At 33.3% G+C, this 17,499-nt stretch overlaps 1 protein-coding gene across 1 annotated transcript in view; it reads left to right on the top strand.

The window, feature by feature from the left end:
* LOC139507388 (angiotensin-converting enzyme-like) overlaps window positions 1–17,499 on the top strand; it is a 68,552-nt gene that overhangs the window by 12,141 nt on the left and 38,912 nt on the right. The window contains exons 3-6 of the mRNA XM_071295726.1: window positions 2,689–2,782; window positions 10,922–11,065; window positions 12,440–12,729; window positions 15,276–15,445. Coding sequence (XP_071151827.1) covers window positions 2,689–2,782; window positions 10,922–11,065; window positions 12,440–12,729; window positions 15,276–15,445 — 698 coding nt within the window. The remainder of the gene's footprint in view (window positions 1–2,688; window positions 2,783–10,921; window positions 11,066–12,439; window positions 12,730–15,275; window positions 15,446–17,499) is intronic.

The following is a 17,499-nucleotide window of genomic DNA, read 5'->3' as shown; positions in this document are numbered from 1 at the left end:
CTAAAAAAGTGACATTTCAATTTTGAAATGGTTCTATTTACAGACCTACAAGTTCAAATTTAGTTTTTTTTTTCGGGCAATGGGTATGAATGTTGTTTTTGGCGGCGTGTGCGCTGTCCGCCGTTGATAGACATCTTAATAATTCCAAAAACTAAATTTTTTCATGAAGTCATGCGTGAGGAAATCGGTTCTTATTGAGGACATCGTGAATGCGTGAGGGGAGGTACAAATCTTATCTTTATATTCAAGCTATCAGTCGTTGAAACTTACCTAAATTTGGCTACATTGTTCATAAAAAAACACATATGTGAGTGTGCTTAAAAAGTTTACGAGATTGGATTTTGAAATAATTGTAGGAACCTAGGTTTAATAATATGTTTCACGAAGAATAAAGACAAAAAATGTTGTCAATGATTTTGTTTTCTTGCTACAAGTAAAAACTAGACCGATTATTTACCCACATCTGCAAATTTGGAGACAGATTTGCAATTCAATAGTTAGACTTTATTCACATAAAGAATATTTGGTGATTTATTGTAAAAATCAAAATCTTTAAACAAATATCAAATTTTGTGTTTTTAGAATCATCCTTTTTTTTAAATAAACTATTTTAGGAGAGATAACTCCTTTCGTAAATGTGTATAACGTGAATCTTAATTAAGCTTTTTTCAACTGATTTTTATAGTTCGTTCTTATGTTGTACTGTAACGTTATGGGTCATCGTAAATTCGCATTTTACTATTTTTATGTATTATATATAACTTGTTCGTCCGGTCACTTTTTCGCGGGGATCGGTTTTCTCGTGCTTGAGACTCAATGTCCAGACTTATTTAAACAAATAATAAGTTTTCATCGGCGATATCATTTTCTTAGATATATGTGGTGATCTCTGTGACGTATATTTGACGACAGGACTACTCCCAGAGGGTTTAGTTCGCTTCGAGGGCGGGGATAACTTGTATCTCCATGGCTTTTTGTAGAGAGTCAATTTCAGTCCTCTTTTCCTTTTTCCTTTGAACAATGGCATTTTCTGAAATTGAACAAACAGTTAATAGTTTGATTTCATTGAATCAGTGATCAGTTTACATCTATTAAAGTATAAGGATAAATCTGTGCTTTTAATCAGCATTGGTCACATTTATTGAGTCAACAAAAGTCACAAAGCCAAAGATTAAAAAAAAATGTTTGTACTTCCCCTCACGCATTCACGATGTCCTCAATCAGAACCGATCCCCTCACGCATGACTTCACGGAAAAATGTTGTTTTTGAAATTATTAAGACGTCCATCAACACAGGACAGCACACACGCCGCCAAAAACAACATCCATACCCATTGCCCGAAAAAAAACTAAATTTGAACTTGTAGGTCTGTAAATAGAACCATTTCAAATTGAAATGTCACTTTTTAGGCAATTTCTCGTGGGGCAACTGATTTTGTAGGAGTTCAACTCTACGTACAACAGTAAATGATACATGTATCTCTTCGTTAAAGTATTCACCACAGCATGACATTCTCCGATTTTCAATATTTTGATCAGTTGAATAAGAAAATTTAGATTTAGAAATGTACATACCCTTTGAAGCGGTGACAATTACTCCACTCAAGCACAACCGGAAAATCCTCTCACGGTTTTTATTGCAGAACCAAATGTTCTGCGTGTGTAGATTACCAGCCGTGTATATGCTCTATCATAGATTCGTGATTATAAAAAAAGAAGATGTGGTATGATTGCCAATGAGACAACTGTCCACAAGAGACCAAAATGACACAGACATTAACAACTATAGGTCAGCGTACGACCTTCAACAATAAGCAAAGCCCATACCGCATAGTCAGCTATAAAAGGCCCCCATATGACAATATAAAACAATTCAAACGAGAAAACTAACGGCCTTATTTGAATAAAAAAATGAACGAAAAACAAATATGTAACACATAAACAAACGACAACCACCTGACTTCGGACAGGCACATACATAAATAATGTGGCGAGGTTAAACATGTTAGCGGGATCCCAACCCTCCTCTAACCTGGGACAGTGGTATAACAGTACAACATAAGTGATTAGCTGTATTTAGACGCGAAGCCTGTTCTTGAATGAAGTTAGTTGATAAAAGTATCAATATATGGACTTTTTTTTATATTTGTCCTTGGTATTGATAATGGCATCGGACAGTTGTTATGCCCTCGGTGTTGCTTCAGGGTCATGACAACCATCCTTGGGCATTACTTATACCTCGGGCAAGTTACAGGGCCAATATGAAAAAGTCCATACATTTTAAAATACTATAGTTAAAACCTATTGAAAAAAGTAACGCATTTAATTATTGAAGTTGTGCAAGTAAAATAAGATCAAACTTAAAAAGCATTTCACAAACTGAGTTGCGCAACGTGAATATTTCCACGCCCTGCGTTTTTAATTAAATCACAACTCCTAAGCTTAGGTATACTGAAGTATAACGCTGACTAACAAAGTAAATATTTCGACGGATTCTATATAAATCAGACATTAGGACCAAGATAACCAGTGAATTCTATATCCTGTGATCTGAACAAAAAAGCCAAGACACCAATATATATAGTGCAATTTTACTCCGGAGAGATTTAAAAAAAAAAATGAAGATAATTTCTTTTTTTTTCTTTTCGGGGTTTTCAGACTATTTCATTTTCTTAATATTCCCTATAGAAATCGAACCTGGAGGCAGAATTAACGGGCATTTACAGTACAGGAAAAGTTTGCCTTACAGAGTTTGGAAAAGGCTGTTTGGAACTAGAACCAGGTAATTATGTTTTTACTTCAGCAGCATTATGTTGTAGGACAAAATGTCTGGCCTAACCAGTATTACCCGCATTATCCAGTGGCAGGAAATTTTCTATCCTTCATTTCGGTCGATTAACTTATGGTCCAGCGGCTAAGTCCAATATTTTGGCACAACTGATCACTTTATGGTAAAAGCATGAAACTTTGCACATTGATATAATGATACTAAATATTTAGGGATATGGAGCCATCTGAAAAATTCCAAATGGCCGCCATTTGTCAAGAGGCTATCTCCTATATATTGGTTTGATTGAACCCTTTATAGTAAAAGCATAAAACTTTGCACAGTGGCAGTCATTATGCTAAAAAAAAACATTTTTAGTTATGGAGCAATCTAAAAAATGTCCAAAATTGCCGTCAAACACAAAATGGCCGCCAAAAGCAAGAGACTTATTCAATATATTGGTATAACTAATCACTCTATAGTAAAAGCATACACCTTTGAAAAGTGGTAGTTTTTATTCTTATAAAAATGTTTAGAAATGAACCCATCTTTAAAAAATCCAAAATGGCTGCCACTTTCAAAAAAAGTAGTTTGAGTAAGAATATGAACGATCCTGAATGTTGGGTCCAAACTGAATCAGCATGACCAAACATTTTTTTCCAAAGAAAGCATTTACTTGGGTACAGAAACTTCTAAAGATTTTCATAAATGTCCACATATAGTAAAAATGTTCATTATAACCATAACTAACACTGTAGCAAGTGTTATGCCTTTACTTTAAATTTACCAATGTATCGGAATTAGACTCTTGACTACTTGGCGGCTATTTTAAAATGCCGACCATAAAGGATTGAAATGGCTTCAGATTCAAAAGTGTTCATTAACATCATTACTAACAATGTGCAAAGTTTCATGTATTACGCCTAACTGGTCGATATATTGGACTTATGAACTTATTAACAATAGTGCAGGTTAGAATAATTCGTGTATCATAAACAGGAAATTTACAGAAACAAAACAAACTCATCAATAATAATTTTTGTCAGCAGACATGTGCTGAATACTTTAATAGGGACAAAATGTTAACCAGCAGTGATTTCAATCTAGTGGTTGTAAAAACACACCAAAGATAGCAGGCTTAATTTGATAACGGTGATGTAAGTTTCGTTCAAATACAGTTCTGATAGCCAAATAAAAAAAAAAAAAATAGCCGGATTTCCAAAAAAGTTATGTCAAATACGTAACGAATAAGGTAAATAAACTCATCATAGAAACCAGGATTAAAATTTCATATTTACGCCAGACGCGCGTTTCGTCTACAAAAGACACATCAGTGACGCTCGAATCTCAAAATATTGAAAAGGCCAAATAAAGTATGAAGTTGAAGGGCATTGAGGTCCAAAAAATCCTAAAAGTTTTGCCAAATACAGCTAAGGTTATCTATTCCTGAGGTAGAAAAGCCTTTGTATTTCAAAAATTCTAAATTTTGATAACGGGTAATTTATTATTATGAACATATCAATGATAACTCATGTCAACATAGAAGTGCTGACTACTGGGCTGGTGATACCCTCGGGGAAATAAATCTCCACCAGCAGTGACATCGGCCCAGTGGTTGTAAATAAACTCATCATAGATACCAGGATTAAAATTTCATATTTACGCCAGACGCGCGTTTCGTCTACAAAAGACACATCAGTGACGCTCGAATCTCAAAATGTTGAAAAGGCCAAATAAAGTATGAAGTTGAAGAGCATTGAGGTCCAAAAAATCCTAAACGTTTTGCCAACTACAGCTTAGGTTATCTATTCCTGAGGTAGAAAAGCCTTTGTATTTCAAAAATTCTAAATTTTGATAACGGGTAATTTATTATTATGAACATATCAATGATAACTCATGTCAACATAGAAGTGCTGACTACTGGGCTGGTGATACCCTCAGGTAAAAATTAACCAAAAAAGTAATCGATTCTTCCAACAGCTGTATTAAGATACAGCAAACCAGATATACCAGTGGAAAGAAAACTATCAATTGATTTGTGTTCATTCTGGGGAACTAGAATGGTCCAAACATCAGTAGATAATTTAAGTGTTAAGGCAGCACTAAGGACATCCATTTCATGGTCCACTTATCATGCTTTATGGTTTTCAGATGGGAATAAACTACCTGCAAAATCTGCTTTCTATCTCTGTTTCACTAGCAAGCTAAATCTATTGCCATGAGACGACATTCATTGGAATTTTTTCGAATCGCAGTAAGAAAGCTAAATTGAGATAAAACTCCCCTTGCGGATTTTGACCAACCATTTTTCAAAGGAGCATCACTAATACAATGGAACTGGCCCCGGATGTAAAAGTTGGCTTGGAGATACTATTTGTGGATGGACTAGTGTTTTAGTATTTGCCCACGTTACATCATCCGGTACAGTAGATTCGTTCTTGAGGGTTTCTCAACTTACAAAATCATGTAGAGCACACTAAGTTATAGCATGCAGACTTTACTGTTTATTGTCAACCACTTACTGCCGGTTCATATATTCTTTGAGTGATAGTAAGGTGATCTAAGAATAAAGGTGGTGTTTCGAAAGATCTAAAGAATCTCTATATTTTAAATTATGGTATGTTAACCTGTGATTTAAATTGACAGTATTGGCATTTATAAGGTCTATAAATCTGAGACTACCTTCTTTGTATATCTAGAAGCTCTCGCGAGAATTATCCCTTGGTTATTTGCTTTGAAGCTCACCAACTATTCACGATGGTGCCAATTCATTAACGTGATATGCTTTATTTATCGACATCGAAACAAGAAATTCGTATATATATAGATCATTCCTTGACTGAAATTATGTTGTTAAGTGAGTGAGTGAGCGAGCGAGAGAGTAGAGTGAGCGAGAGAATAGAGTGAGGGAGAGTGAGTGAGTAATTTTATTTATCGACATCGAAACAAGAAATTCATAGAGCATTCCTTGACTGAAATTCTGTTGTTAACTAGACAGAAAAGAAATTTTCTGATATGGCTATTGACCAAGACCACGAGGAAAATAAAGCGTGTGTTAAAACAGATGGTCGTGTAGCCTGAGCACTTGGTAGATGAATATTTGCTAGGGCTTTAATAAATATGTTGGAAAATAATTATGAAAATATTACTATTTTTGTGGAAACTAATAAAACTTTGAAATCCGTTTTCAGAGACTTAACTGATATTTCAGTTTTTTGATTATGACTTGCTCAAGGAATATTGAAATAGAAAGACTTACCATTGTTCAATGCCTTCACTGACTGTGACACAGTGTCAGGTATTTTTTTTAAGGCGAAGTGTATGTAATTAAACTACACAATGGATTTTTTTTAAATTTCACATATGAATAAAATTAAAATTGAGAATGGACATATGAATTCTGTTTGTAAAATTACATCAGAAAGTAAAATAAAAAAGGGGGTAACCGTTTTCGTTTTTGAGATACGAGCCGTTGAAATTAACAGCATGACAATCCAAAAATAAAAAGGATATATAGGGAAAATCATCAAAATTAGCAGATATTTTTACATTATCAAGATTTTCTATTTTGTTGGTCAAAATTTTTTTTTTTAGATTGATATACGATTCAAAAATTAAAGACGAATCCATCGGTGCAAAGAAAGTCCTTAGCAACCGTGCTAGTTTTTACGCTACTCCTTGTTGAAGTTTTTTTTTTTTTGGCCGGCACATTAAAATTATACGGCGACGTCATTGTCTACAGTAACGTCGCCGAGACATCTACGTCGTAACTCTATTATACCGTACAATGTCGTAGCAATGTAGTGCGTGTGTATTATTAATCTTCCTATGTTTTACAAATGATCTAGCGTAATAAATTGATAAGGAAATAAACTAACTAATTTTAAAGAATATTTCTGTCGCAAAAGGAAATGCAATGCAAATTTGTAAATAAATTTACCGCAAATAAAAGAAATTTACCGTAGACTTTAATTTCATCTTTTCTATAATAGAGTGATTTCCGAACCTTTTTTTAATGCTTGCATAGATTGTTTAATTCATTCATAAGATATCAAATATCGAGTTTGAATTTGTTCCGGTTAACACAGTGTTGTCAGAATGAATTGATCGGGTATACACCTCGTTTTCAATCTTACTTCTGCGTGTTTGTATTTAAAAAAGTAGACCTATTTTTTCTGCATATTTTCATGTTCGTCATTCTGCATGTTGTTAATCTGAGGATTTGCACACAGTCTACATTATAAACTTATTTTATAAGCCTTGTTTACACACATGCTCATGACGCATCTCTGCCAAAACATATTTTATTTTACAAAATTTCCTGTCTCGATCACTTTCCCTTTTTTTTTTAACTAAATGAAAGAATGATGTATTTTTTGCTGAATGAAGCTTCAGTAACATAAGAAAATATTTGTTAGTTCCATGCATTATTTGTCCAATGGGACAACTACCCGCCACTGGTTAAATGAAGTAGATGTAAGCAATAACTATGCGGTATGGGCTTTGCTCATTGTTGAAGGCCGTACGGTGACCTATAGTTGTTAATGTCTGTGTCAATTTGGTCTTTTGTGGATATTTGTCTCATTGGCAATCATACCACATCTTCTTTTTTATATATAAACAACCATACTGTTTTCAACAATTAAAGAGACAAAAGCATAATGTGTAGGCCACAACATACTCCGACATGAAAAATGCGAAAAATTTCAAACGAGAAAATCAACGGCCTTATTCATAAAAAAAAATAGTTACGAAAAACAAATACCATGTTGTGAAGTGACAGACTTGAACCAAAGTGAATAACAACCAGTAAACCATTAGTCCAATAATACAAGACTTTGGAGTTTAAAATAATTTACATTCAGCGATTTTTATCGGATATTTTTTTTTGTTTGGGGGGGGACTAGTACACCACAGGCTTTCCAATTCTTGTATTATCATGAACTATAGGTATAAGCAGAGCTGACCGAGTGCGAGATCTTCCTGGATAATCATTAAGGTCGTTTACATCCCTTGCAGTAGACTTCGGTTAAATTAAAAAAAATCTTTAAAATGCTATCGAAATGTAAAAGTCTTAACTCATTTCACCTCTCATTCCACTAAACACTAAATTGCAGTTACAAGTGTCACAAAACTTTCTTGGCCTCTTTTCTTTAACCGTAATAATATATTCTACTCATTCATAATCTTGAATTGAGACTTGAGAATAAAATGTTACTTCAAAATTACATTCTCTAATTTGAAATGATGCACACAGGCACAATAAAAAAAAAAAACAAATTTTGCTATCTCTTCGAAATTTGAATTTGATAAAGAAGAAATGACGTGTTATATTTTTATCTTACATGTATTTGTACTTTCAATTTCGGAATAGAAGACACGTGTTTATTTTCTGCACATGTAGAAAAAGTTCAAAACTGGGAGTTGAATGACATAGTTTTTGTCGAGCCTGCAACTTTTGTTGCAGAAAGCTCGACATAGGGATAGTGATCCGGCGGCGGCGTTAGCTCACTTCTTAAAAGCTTGATATTTTAGAAGGTGGAAGACCTGGATGCTTCATACTTTGTATATATATGCTTCATGTTACGAAGTTTCCGTCAGTCACATGTCCAATGTCCTTGACCTCATTTTCATGGTTCAGTGACCACTTGAAAAAAAAAAGTTAATTTTTTTTGTAATGTGGAATTCTCTCTGATTATAAGTAATAGGATAACTATATTTGATATGTGCGTACCTTGCAAGGTCCTCGTGTCTGTCAGACAGTTTTCACTTGACCTCGACCTCATTTTATGGATCAGTGAACAAGGTTAAGTTTTGGTGGTCAAGTCCATATCTCAGATACTATAAGCAATAGGGCTAGTATATTCGGTGTATGGAAGGACTGTAAGGTGTACATGTCCAACTGGCAGGTGTCATCTGACCTTGACCTCATTTTCATGGTTCAGTGGTTATAGTTAAATTTTTGTGTTTTGGTCTGTTTTTCTCATACTATATGCAATAGGTCTACTATATTTGTTGTATGGAATGATTGTAAAGTGTACATGTCTAGCGGGCAGATGTCATGTGACCTTGACCTCATTTTCATGGTTCAGTGGTCAAAGTTAAGTTTTTGAGTTTTGGTCTTTTTATCTAATACTATATGCCATAGGTCAACTATATTTGGTGTATGGAAATATTTTGGATCTTTATGTCAGTCGCGCAGGTTTTATTTGACCGTGACCTCATTTTCACGGTTCATTGCACAGTGTTAAGTTTTCGTGTTTTGGTCTATTTTTCTTAAACTATAAGTAATGGGTCAACTATATATGTTGTATTGAAGCATTGTTAGCTGTACATGTCTGCCTGACATGGTTCATCTGACCTTGACCTCATTTTCAAGTTTCATTGGTCTCTGTTAAGTTATCTTGATTAATGTTAAGTTTATGTGACAGTTGTAATAAAGCTTAGCTTTATACTTAGGACTATCAACATAATATCAATGATTAGTATAGAAGGCGAGACATTTCAGCATGTGCACTCTTGTTACTTATTCTAAGATAAATGTTTAGAGTGATCACTTTTTAGTTTACTGAGTATTTTTTTGGGGCCTAATTTGTTTATTTTTCGTCTTTGTTCTTCCGACTTGTAAGTGTTGCACTAGTGGTCAAATTATATTCTCTTGGTATCGTCTTTTTTTTTTAAAAGGGATATAAATCATGTCCTAAAATTTTCATTTGCACAAAATACGAACATGTCAACGTTTTAATCTAATAATTAATTTCACATGTCATTCATTAATTATTCGTACCCTAAAACTTTATGTTGAGTACTATGTGTTTTCGTTCAAAACTACGGCTTTTAAAACGATATTGTTGGTTCATTTTAATTAATTTGATATCAATAGAAGCAGAATTGTCACATGTTTATTTGTTTATAATTCTGTTGTGAGGCGTTTTTACAATCTGTTGATATCATTTTAATATAAGTTTTACACGAAATGCCTTCCATGTCCCACGCGTCTAAAACAAAAACAGTCAACTGGTATTAAAGTCAGGCTGCACGAAACAATAGAATGCTTTTGATTTCCGCACGAAGTAGTTTCTATTTCGTTTGTCCTTTCTTGGAGTAAGGGAGATAACTTGCGTAACTAACGTCGAACGTTATTAATCCCGTATTCCGCTAGGGGCGTGCAATTACGTACACTTCGCCTTAAGAAGAATAAGAAATCAGCTTTGGACACATGGTCCATATATTAAGAATCATAAGAAGTATTTTTGGAAATACTGAAAGTAATACAAGTTAAAGAAGGGTATGTTGTGCTTCTGTGTGGTCGGTCTAGTTCATTTAATGAAGTGAGTGAATATAGAAAAAAACATTCACACAGAAGACAAGAACAATTGACAATATATAACCGACACGAGATGCACTACTATTACACAGGAAACGTGCAGCTTTCCAAGTTAGTCGTGTTTGGGGGTATTTGTTAGTCGCAAATCCTGGTATGCCATCACCAGATTCATCTGGTTAGCAAAAACTTTATGATATATGAGGGACATTCAGGCCAGTGCTTGCAAAAGCTGCAGTGTAATGTTAACAACGAATCCACTGTAGCAGTACGAAAGCATTACGTAACCGCTCACCGGACTGTTAGAGGAAAACTGTGCTTTATTTGATTTCATATATTTGAATCTTATTTTCTTATCAATTATTTGAATGTGATCTTTAAAGTTGTTCTGCCAAATAATTATTTTTGATGCACCATTTTTATTTTCGCTCCCATCAAAATATCATACTTGTCTTGTATCTTAGTAAGGTTTAATCGATACATTTTCGGAAGTCATGTAAATATTAACCACAACTGCAAATTTAGAGCTTGTCAGAGACTCCATTGTGTATGGTATCATATATTATTGATATTAAATATATATAAATACCTTCAAACTTTGATTTTTTTTACGGCGCCATTTTGAATTAAGATGCCATTTTGAATAATTGTGTATTTCATGAAGTTGAAAAATATTTATTGACATGAAGAATTAACCAACAACAATACCTAATGTAATTCGCTGTTGAAAATACATCTTTATGTGTGTTACTTGAACAGCGGTATACTACTGATGCCTTTATGTACACAATCTCAGCTTGATTTTCACGAATTTAATCCTAATGTTTTAGGTCTTACTGATATGATGGCAAACAGTCGCAATCCAAATGAACTTTTAGCTGCATGGAAAGGATGGCGTGACCAAACGGGGAAAAAAATGAGGACCAAATACACGGAATTTGTCAATGTCATGAATGAAATGATAAAATTTAGTGGTTAGTAGAATAAATATTCATTCATACTCGATTCACATGAAGTAATAAAGCTTAAAAGCTGTGTCGAATAGCTTTAGATATAAAAAAGCTGCGTTTCTAAAGACAAACTATTGTCAATTATCGCTTTGTCCTGTCAATCAATGATCCTACAATGCAGCTATGCGTGCATTTAATGTATTTGAGTTTATTTTCGATTAAGAAATCAGATAGGTCTGCTTTACGGTTGTTTTTATTAATTTTTTTTCCAAAATTAGCTTCTCTTCTTGGATTTTAAGGGGCCACATGACATTCTTTATTCTTCAGTAATTATTTCTATCGGTTTTTAACAGATAAAAAGAAACCAGAAAACCGGTCGTTAACAGACTTTTTTACATGTTGATGACCGAAGGGGCGTGGTTTCTCTATTTAGAGGAATGTCCCTTTAATAAAAACAGTCATATTCGGGAATAGGTAACGTTCGGTACTTAGAATACAGACGTAAATATTTAACCACAATCTCAGACGTGGTAAAACTGTCATTAGTTAGTTTAGACACAGAAACATCGTATCGATCAACCAACTCTTGATGGTGTCCATATAATTTATGGAGAGCCATTTTTTTTTATCTGTCCTCCTCGTAACTCTGTTGGAGCGGTTTCTGCGTAAGAAGCACCCTCCTATAATTGAAGTCCGTATGATGTGATCATGCCGGAGCATAAGTAATAAATTGAAACATGTAAACACCATACGACGTAGCAGAGAGAAAATTACTGCTGAGAAATTGGAAATTGATAATTTGGAAGTTGAATACATACCGTTTGTCATAAGTGTGTAGTCGTCCATCTGTGCCAATATTGAGGAAAAGATCAAGGTATAAAGCAGTCCTTCTTGTATCATTAGTATCCTTTATTTTAAATTCATTGGGATAGGATATATGAAATGCAGGTACTGACTGAAATATAGGTTATTGTTATTATCAATATGTCTGAAATTAAAATACAAAAATTTTGCAAGTGCTTTTTCTTTTTGTCTTTTTAGAAGGTTCTGAATGAATTCTGCTTCATACGAGTACAAAAAATAGTCGACAAGAAGATCTGCATAAATAGTACCCATTGGAATACGAACTGTCTTAAAATACCTATCACCTGTATTTTAATATTATCATCTTCACTGTAGTTTCTTATAGAAGCAGGGTGGTTCTGCATAAAATAAGAAAATAAGTAAACAGGCATATGAAACAGTTGTATAAATGGTAGATGGCCTGAAATTGTGTCACCATGTGTACTTAAAAATATTTATATACGAAGAGGAGCGATAGAAGTAGAAATATATTTTTTTGGCTACTTAGAAGACAACTTAAAGTGTCGTTACAATTATTTATCTTTTTACTTGCAGGCTTTAATGACACTGGCGAATACTGGCGGTCTTGGTATGAAGCTTCAACATTTGAATCAGATGTTAAAAAACTTTATGATGAGTTACTACCTCTATATGAACAATTGCATGCCTATGTTAGACACAAGCTAAAAAATAAATATGGAACGGCATTGTTTCCCGACACGGGACATATTCCGGCCCATCTATTAGGCAATATGTGGTCCCAAAGCTGGAGCAATATTTACGACTTACTTACGCCATATCCAAATGCTATAAGTGTTGATATAACTCAGAAAATGAAGGATAAGGTAAGAAAAAGTTTCTGCAAGGAGAATCAGGTTTTGGGATTTTTAGGTTTTTTTTATTATTATTTATGTCACCGGAATGAAACATCCAAATCTCATTAACCAAAATTAAACATGTCAGTTACTGTTCATACTAAATCAAAATATTTCAAGAGTTTTTTTGCCCCCATTTTTTTTTGTACAGCAGAAACCAACAACATACATGCTGTAACCCTTATACACTTAACAAACCAAGATCGTTGAAACAGTTAAATAAAAAATAAAAAAAACTTTAGAACGTAACATATAGTCCATTAAAGAGGGGCGAAAGATACCAGAGTGACATTCAAACTCCTAAATCGAAAACAAACTGAAACAGACAAACAGACAAATAATAGTACACAAGACACAACATAGAAAACAAAAGACTAAGCGACACGAACCCCAACAAAAACTAGGGGTTATCTCAGGTGCTCCGGAAGGGTAAGCAGATCCTGTTCCACATGTGGCATCTATCGTGTTGCTCATATTATTACAAACTCGGTAACTGAACAGACAACTGATGGTAACAAACTCTTTCTTTGAAACATACAACTTCAAGCTCTTCTTTCTTAGTTTGGACGAGTAAAAAGATTTTCTATCAACTACACGTGAAAGTATCGATACCAAAAAAGCCTAAACAAAACAGCAATCAGCTAAAACCGTAGTAACACATTTGTTTCAGAGATTAGTGTGACGGCCATTTTCACTGCACTTGTAAAATTGAGAATGTGTCAAAGAGACAACAACCCGACCAATTAAAAAACAACAGCAGAGGGTCACCAACAGGTCTTCAATGTAGCGAGAAATTCCCGCACCCGGAGGCGTCCTTCAGCTGGCCCCTAAACAAATATATACTAGTCCAGTGACCATGAACGCCATACTAATTTCCAAATTGTACACAAGAAACTAAAATTAAAATAATACAAGACTAACAAAGGCCAGAGGCTCCTGACTTGGGACAGGCGCAAAAATGCGGCGGGGTTAAACATGTTTGTGAGATCTCAACCCTCCCCCATACCTCTAACCAATGTAGAAAAGTAAACGCATAACAATACGCACATTAAAATTCAGTCCGAGTCTGATGTCAGAAGATGTAACCAAAGAAAATAAACAAAATGACAATAATACATAAATAACTACTAGCAGTTAACTGACATGCCAGCTCCAGACTTCAATTAAACTGACTGAAAGATTATGATTTCATCATATGAACATCAGGCACAATCCTTCCCGTTAGGGGTTTAGTATCATATCATCATAACATATATGAGAAGAACATAACCCGTGTCATGCCAAGAACTGTTTTTAGAATAAATGTGTTTAGTTCCGATGCAAAGACCTTATCAGTGACTCAATATGAACGCCAAAATATGTAATCTTTAATGACTTGACAACAGTATCGTAATTATATCCCTTCTTAATAAGTCTATTCAAAGGTTTTGTAAGTTTCTGAGGTGAATACTGACACCTTTGTGCTTTATAAAGAATATTTCCATAAAAAAATGGATGTGAAATACCTGAACGTATTAGAAGTCTGCATGTTGAGCTATATTTACGAATGATGTCTTTATACTGATGATAAAATTTAGTAAATGTTTTGACTAGTTTGTGATATCGAAAACCCTGGTGTAATAATTTTTCAGTAATACATAAATTTCTCTCGTTAAAATCAAAATCATTGTTACATACACGAGCGAATCGTACAAGTTGAGATATATAAACACCGTAAGATGGTGACAAGGGAACGTCACCATCTAAAAACGGATAATTAACGATAGGAAATGAAAAATCATCCCTTTTATCATAAATTTTAGTATTCAGCTTTCCATTAGTGATATAGATATCCAGATCGAGAAAAGGGCAGTGGTCATTGTTAGTATTAGCTTTATTTAAAGTAAGTTCAACAGGATAAATTTCATTAATATACATACTGAAGTCGTCATTATTGAGAGCCAAAATATCATCCAAATATCTAAAAGTATTATTAAATTTGTTTATCAGATGTTGTTTTGATGGGTCTTTGCTTATTTTTGTCATAAATTGTAACTCATAACAATACAAAAACAGGTCCGCAAAAAGTGGTGCACAGTTATTCCCTATTGCAATTCCGATAATCTGACGATATACGGAATCCCCAAAGCGAACAAATATGTTATCTAGTAAAAATTCAAGGGCATATATAGTATCAAAGCATGTCCAATTAACATAGTTTTTTTGTTTATTGCTACTAAAAAATGACCTAAAAGAGTTTGAACATATATATTCACATTCTGAATTTTTGAATGCCCATTTTTGAATGTACACACTTTCGTTTAGGGACCAGCTGAAGACCATTTGGTAGCCTAATTACAGTTTTCTGCACTCTGGTCGGGTGTTGTTGTTTTTTTTTGTGTGTTTTTTTTTTTTTTTTTTTTACATATTCCACATTTCCATACCAATCTTATTGATTTGCGTAATTATGCACTTAGGTAAAAATACATTAAAAATTTGACTAAATATATCTTTTATCAGAAATTGTCCGATTACAGGGTTATAATGTTACCCATATGTATCGAGTGGCTGAGGAGTTTTTCACCTCTATCGGATTAGACAAGATGCCTACAAGTTTCTGGAATAAATCTATGTTAGAAAAGCCTGCCAATCGAGATGTTGTATGTCATGCTTCAGCCTGGGATTTTTATGATGGGGAAGATGTAAGGTAAACATCATTTACTATCTTTTATAATGTATCAAGTTATTAAAATAGATAATGATTGGTGTACATACATCTAGTGTGTTAAAGAACGATTTCAAACAAATTCTTATTTGGAATAGTTGCAACGAATAAAACTTTTCTTGAATACTAAAAGTAAAAAACAGCTCACCTAACTGACACACCTTGTTATTTGTAAACAATTATCTTTAGTAGAGTCGTGATTTCATTACTTCAGATAACACAATGTTAGCATTTAAAATGGTACTTGTTTTAGCAATATAATATTATTATGTATTCGAAATAAATGCTGTTGAATTGGTTTAACATTAGTCATTTATATACCGGTATGCTGTAGTCTTAATATGAAATTACTTAAAAAAACAATAACGTCTTTTTTATTTTACCTGTCGGAAAACTCTAGCTTCTCAACTCGAGGCAGCTTCACGCAATGTGGCCTGTGCCTTCATTGAAGACATGTACCGCATACTATGCATACTAATGCTATTTTCAAATATTTAAGAATTAAGAAAGGATCTAGTGACTCTGCTGACCAGTTTTAATTGTCGGTCATATTATTTACTATTTTGTTTATAAGTTATAGCCTGTAATATTAAGAGGCGGACATCTTTGACAAATGCAATGCGTTGGTGCAAAATGTTTCATTAACACCATGCATTCATTTATAATAATATGCATATTTCATGAATCTCTAGTATAACATGTATCATTCATGTTCAAAAACATGTACATACTAATGAATAACCAAACCAACAGCATTTCCAACAAATATGTATATGTAGCAACCATCAAACATTGATAAAGGATTATGGCATTCATAGCAAACATAAGTGTGTCTATAATACTCAAGAATCAACGTTACAAACACTTACATAGTAGTCTTTCTAAGAATCCTGCAAAGCGTGGCATACTGATAAACTAAGATTTTGATTTGCATTACTTTTTTTACATTTTTTCACCTATATATACATTCAAAGTAAAACTTTCCTCACGGCAAAACAAGTGTGAGTTTTTTTTAATAATTTGTATAAAACATCCCTGTCAAATGAGATTTCAACAACAAGTTAGATGATTCACAATAAAGTGCATTTATTATAGGCGCATAACAGAGGGTGTGGATGGGGCTAGTTATTTATGAATAATGAACAAACATATAAAGAATAAAGAAAAATATGAGAAAAAATAAAGAAAAGACAAAAATAGGAGAAAAAATAAAGAATAGAGAAAAATGGGCAAAAATATAAAGAATAGAGAATCATGGACAAGAAGTACAGATAATTGAGAAAAATGGTATCAAAGACAAAAGAATACAGAAATGAAGGATCTCCTATCCAGACCTTCATAACTCATTATTAATGATAATTATCATTGACAAATATTGTGAAACTAATATCTCACAGTATGACATTATATTACTTTTTGGGAAAAAAAAATTGACAATTTGCGCAGCGTAATCCATTGTCATTTACTTAATTTATCTGAAAGATATCAAAATAGTATGCATATGTCAACAACTATCAATAGTTAACTTGAGAGAATAAAATTCAAAGAAACCGAAAACTCTTACTTCACATTCAAGTTTTACATATGTTGAAACAAATACACGCAGAAATAACATTTCTATACTATAAAATTGAGAATGTGTTTAAAAATCACGTATATTCATTTTTTTGTACACTTTAAAATGTTTATGCATGAACACAGATAACCAAAATTGCAAACTGTCACCATATGGTTATCCAAATTTCCTTAGCAACTACATTAAAAAAAATGGTGTCACCATATTTATAAAAAAATTATCCTTTTAGTTAAAATTTTACGTAGTGGGTTAACAGGAACATCAAGATTGTATAAGTTATGCATTATGGGCTGTTTTCAGTATGAATGTCCATATTTTCATATCCATGGCATACATTGGTTTGGAAATCATTTTTTTTTTTACTTTTTGTTGCACAAACTTTGAGATTAAATTTTACGAAAAACAAATAGGCGAAAGATATAAATAGTTTCAGAAAAGGTTTCACTCAAGATAATTGAAT

This window comes from Mytilus edulis, unplaced genomic scaffold, assembly GCF_963676685.1.
Source record: "Mytilus edulis unplaced genomic scaffold, xbMytEdul2.2 SCAFFOLD_108, whole genome shotgun sequence".
Taxonomy (NCBI): Eukaryota; Metazoa; Mollusca; class Bivalvia; order Mytilida; family Mytilidae; genus Mytilus; species Mytilus edulis.
Note: the sequence above shows the minus strand (reverse complement) of the source record. Positions and strands in the feature narration are given on the sequence as shown.